This window comes from Monoraphidium neglectum, assembly GCF_000611645.1.
Source record: "Monoraphidium neglectum strain SAG 48.87 unplaced genomic scaffold scaffold01278, whole genome shotgun sequence".
In the NCBI taxonomy this organism is placed as follows: domain Eukaryota; kingdom Viridiplantae; phylum Chlorophyta; class Chlorophyceae; order Sphaeropleales; family Selenastraceae; genus Monoraphidium; species Monoraphidium neglectum.
The window spans coordinates 536-5,417 of record NW_014012350.1 but is presented as its reverse complement, the minus strand read 5'-3'; the positions used below and the strand labels follow the sequence as shown (position 1 = coordinate 5,417).

Below are 4,882 nucleotides of genomic sequence, written 5' to 3'. Positions count from 1 at the left end.
ACCCCGGATTGGCCCAAACGCGGGCCTCACCCAGCAGGTCAACCTTCAGCCCCTTGGTCTCCTCCAGCCCCAGGGGGCGCCCAAACTTGGCCGCCCCCGCCGAGGTGCAGGCCTCTCTCAGGGCGTCCGGCGGGAAGCGGCCCGAGTCCAGGACAGAGAAGAACCCTGAGGCGCGGCGGCGGTCGCAAAGGGCTAGTGATGCTGCCGCGCTCTCTGAGGCTGCCAGCGGTGGCGGGCAGCCGTGACGAGCGTCTGCGGTGCGCCTGATATGCCACACAGAACATGGGGGGCCCATGCCACCCCTGCTGGCTGGGGTCCCAGCACCTTTGCCGTGTGAGCCGAGCGGCGCCCGCGCCAGCGCGGGGGGCTCGGCAAAGGCACTTCGCCCGCGCGCCCACCTGTCCTGAGGCGCGGCTGCGGCGAGAGCAGCGTCTTGCCCGCGGCCAGCACTCGAGCGCGCACCGGCTTGGAGGGCGTGTCAGGGTTGACTTTGACCAGCTGGGGCGGGCGAGGGGGGACAGACGGCGTTCAGTGCACACGAGGAGCGGTTTGCATTGCAAGCCGCCTTGGTACAAATGCACATGTGCACGTCGAACTCGCTCATATCGCCAAACGTGCAACCACGGTGGTGCAGCTCAGGCACCAAGGCTGCTGCCGGTGGCCGCGGCCGAGTGGAGGGCGGGAAGCAGGGCAGCCGTGGCACCCGAAACCCAACCCTCCACCCCTGACCTTGGCGTTTGTGAACTCTGGCAGCTCTGCCAAAAGCTCGGCCGCCTTGTCAGCGTTGACAAACTGCAGCACACAGTGAGTGAGTTTTGCAACCAGCTCAAGCGTCCGAGTCAACACTAGTCATGAGTGCAAAGGTGACAACCTCGGTTTGCCGGTGCGCGCAGCGCCGGCCAATTGAGTGTTCTCATACGAGACGCAAGCGGTGTGTCGTGCAGACGCCAACAGCCAAGCTGCTGCCGGGCGAGTGTGCCAGGGGAGTGGGGAGCACCCGGCTCACGTTTGGGATGCGGTGGTAGACCGGCCTGGGGGGCCGCGCAATGTCGTTTGATTCCATATAGTCCCACATGCTCTGGGAAAAAGGTTTTTGGGTGGAGCCCAGGGAGACTTGAGGGTGGCGTGAATGCCCGCCGGCCTCTACGCTGCAGCTGTCATGGCGCCGGCTGGGGTTTAGCTCCTCGCCAGAGCCCGCCCCGTCGTCCCCCTGCTCGACAAAGCCATCTCCTCAGCCTGCCTGGCATCCGCCCCCGCCCCCCACCTTGCGCATCTCCCATTTCCACGCGCCTTCCTTGCTACCAGGGGGCGCAGCCAGGTCCAGCTCGGCCTGCAGGGACGGGCGCACCCAGATCAGATCAGACGAGGTGGGATGAGATCATGACTGCTGAAAGACCTCAGCACGAGCTCGGATACAGCCATGTCGGCAGACCAAAGTACGGCCGTGGCCGGAGGCTGACGTGGTGACAGAGCCGAGAGCGCTGTACGTGGCGCGACGCGCGCGTCGGGGGCCTCGCTGGGCGCAGCGGGAGCGGGAGCGCGCTGCTGTGTGTGCCGGTGGGGGCTCCCTCTGAGGCGCGCTGGTCTGTCGGGGATCAGACCGCACGCGCCTTTCGGATCATCGTGTTCCTCGCCTGCTCATCGAGCTCGAGGCGCTGCTTGTCGTAAGCCTCGGTGTCGAACGCTTGTCCTGCGGCCCCCGCGGCGGCGGGCAGGCGGCCGCGGAAGGACGCGGCCAGCCGCGAGGGCGTGGCCATGTGGGCGGCGGAGGGCTGTACCCGCCTGGTTGCGGGCGTCGGCGCGGCCGTTCCAGCGGCTCCGGACAACGCTACGGGTATCATCACCGAGCAACGTGTCGCTGGCACCCACGGGCAGGCAATGAGCTCGGATTGCGATGCTCCCGTGCAAGACGTGCGCGTTGATAATGATCTAAAGCTGGATAAGCCTGGGCAACAGTTCAATTATTCAAATTAGCATGTTCTTGTTTTGTTCAATATAACGAGGGCGGCTCATTGTGCTGTTGGCTTCCCGCCTCTCCTGTGGTTTCTATCGATCCACCGCTCCGCGGCCATCTGGCCGCTCAAACACTAGAGGATAATTCCAGGTAGAAATGCATCTGCACAGCGGCATGCACCGCAAGCCAACCCCCGGGCGCCCGGCAGTGGCGCTGGGCGGGAGGTCCGCACTGGGGCGACGCCCGGTGCACTGCGCCGCTGCAGCGGCGGCAGAGGCGGCCCCCAAAAACGGCAAGAACGTCGTGGTCATTGGCGGTGGGTCAAATCCTGCTCTCGTGACGGCCCCATGCAGACTCATGGGGCGGCGGGTGCGCCCCGGCCATTCGTTCATGGGCGGGCCCGCCCATCAAGCTGGCTGACAGGGCATGGGGGGCAGGGGCCAGTGCAGTCAGCAAGCTCATCGTCCCCAGGCAGGGGGCAGCACATGACATGGGTCAACGGGATCCTGAAGGCTTGACGCACGAGCGTGCCGCTGTGCCCAACGCCGCGCAGGCGGCTGGGCGGGCTTTGGGGCTGCCAAGCACCTGTCTGAGCAGGGATACAACGTCACCCTCCTGGTGCGTGGCCTGATACGAGGCACTGAGAGGCAGAGGCATGAGAACAGCCGGGCGCACGCTCGTCCTCAGAAAGCTGCGGCAGCTGGCCAAAATGAGGCGGCGAGCGTATCTGCGGGCAGCAGGCGGTTGGGCCAGGCCCTGCCGCTGTTTTTGAACTGCGCACGTGGCAGCTCCGACGCAACGCCCCGCTCTGCCGCGGCCCCTCACACGCAGGAGGCGTCCCTGAACCCTGGCGGCCTGTCTGGCGGCTTCAGGACCAAGGAGGGCAAGGTGGTCGAGGCGGGCATGAAGGGTGAGGGCGAGGTCAACTGACTCACCTGGCGGACCCTGTCAATGTGGTGAAGCCCGGCTGGTCTTGCTGCCAGGCAACTGATCCGTGCATGGCCCCCAGCCGCACAAGCCCACTCAAGGGGCGGCGGCGGCGATACCGTTCGCATCAGGAGCACCCGAGGCGCCGTCAGGCAGCAGGTGGCTCGGCCCACCATGTCCACCTCAACAGCCGCCGCCGCCAGCACCCCCTCGCTAACCCGCAGCTCTGCGGGGACGTTTGGTGTGCTGTATAGACCCACACCCACACCCCAAGCCCCGCCACCCTCACTTTCACGCCTAACCATCCGCGCCCCACGCTATATCCCAGGATTTTGGTACGAATACCAGAACCTGTTTGCCCTCATCCGCGAGCTCGGCATCCCGTGGCCGCTGACTGACTGGACAACTTCCGCTTTCTGGAGCCCCAAGGGGCTGACGACAGAGGCGCCGGTGTTCAGCAAACAGCAGCAGCTGCCCACGCTGTTCGGGCAGTTTGTGCACACGGCAGGGCTGCAGTGGAGCTTGCCGTTGGAGGTGGGAGGGAGAGCGGGTGCCGGGGACGGCCTGCGTGCGCATGCATGTGCATGCATGTGCGTGCATGTGCATGCATATGCGTGCATGTGCATGCATGTGCATGCATGTGCGTGCATGTGCGTGCATGTGCATGCATGTGCGTGCATGTGCGTGCATGTGCATGTGTGCGCGTATGCCTATGTGCTTGCGCACACGTGTGTGCGTGCACGCAAGCGTGGGCGGCCAGGTGCGACGTCCAGGAGGACAGCCGGCGCAGCCAGCAGGTGGTTGACGCCGTTGTCGGCGGGATGGACCCCTTGCGTCTGGTTGGCGAGCGTGGGCACCTGCGGAGGCGCACACACTTCTCTGGGTGCCATGCCATGCTCCGCCGCGCCGCCATTTGTTAATGTACGGGGTCTTCTCTGCTCCCTCCGCCCCACATCCCCAGGAGCGCCTGACCATGCTGCCGTTCCTGACCACCCTGCTGGACTACAAGTCCAGCCCAGAGGTCTTCGAGAGGTGCGTGGGGCCAGGCCATCAGCGAGCCTGCGACGACACAAGCTAAGTCCGGGACCCGCAGTGCCCTGCCGCAACCTGCCCTAGCCAAACCGCCTCCCGCCTGCATTTTACCCAGTGTTTGATGCGTTGGTTTCACTGCCCAGCCCCCCGTACCTTGCCCCCCCCCTTTGCCGCCTTGCCCTGAGCTACCCAACTTCACACTCTGCTGGCTGCTTACCGTTGCCACTCACCCCACATGCATCTGGCATCAGTGCCGAATCCATTCGCCGCCCCGCAATCCACCCGTCCTCCCAAACCCCTGCCGGCCTCCAGCTATGACAAAATGAGCGCCCGGGACCTCTGCCGGCAGTGGGGCATGTCAGAGCGCATGGTGAGGGGGAGGATGTGTTGGGCGCTGGGTGCTGCTGTGGGTCGTGCGGCTTGAGCTTGCTTGGTTGCCTGTGCTTGTCTCAGCAGTTTGTGACCTTTGATTGCCATGCTTACTGTTCCCTCCGATATCAGTCCGGCTGGAGGCATAAGCTTGTGGCTGTACTATGATGTTATTGGCCCGTGTTATCAGCCCGCATCGACCCTGACCCCATCAATCCCCCCTCCCCGCCAGTACAACGAGTTCCTGCGTCCCACCCTGCTGGTGGGCCTGTTCGCGCCGCCCGAGGACATCAGCGCCGCGGTGATGCTGGAGACCCTCGAGTTCTACGCCCTGGGCCACCAGAACAAGTGAGGGCCGGCGGCTGGGTGCAGGGGCGCTTGGCTGGGGGTGTGGCCTGGGGGTGGGGAGTGGGGGCTGCGGTCAACGAGGGCCACTTGCATCGGGGAAGGGCCGTGAGCGCACGTGTGTGTGGGGGGGAGGGGGAATTGATTGTAAGGCATTGCAGGGCCGAGGAAAGATTGTGCAGCGCTGGCACCTGCCCCTGGCACATCACCGGCGACCTCTGCAAATCCTGACGCACCCACTGCCTTCGCGTGTGC

General features: G+C 65.4%; 1 protein-coding gene across 1 annotated transcript; it reads left to right on the top strand.

Moving 5' to 3' along the window:
- Positions 1-2,110: 2,110 nt before the first annotated feature.
- On the top strand, positions 2,111-4,634 carry MNEG_7297 (hypothetical protein; the record flags this gene model as incomplete). The annotated part of the gene is made up of 7 exons (XM_014044228.1): positions 2,111-2,270; positions 2,508-2,572; positions 2,786-2,864; positions 3,210-3,415; positions 3,843-3,913; positions 4,226-4,283; positions 4,473-4,634. The coding sequence occupies 7 exons, from the start codon at positions 2,111-2,113 to the stop codon at positions 4,632-4,634; spliced, it is 801 nt and encodes a 266-aa protein (XP_013899682.1).
- Between the last annotated feature and the right edge of the window lie 248 nt (positions 4,635-4,882).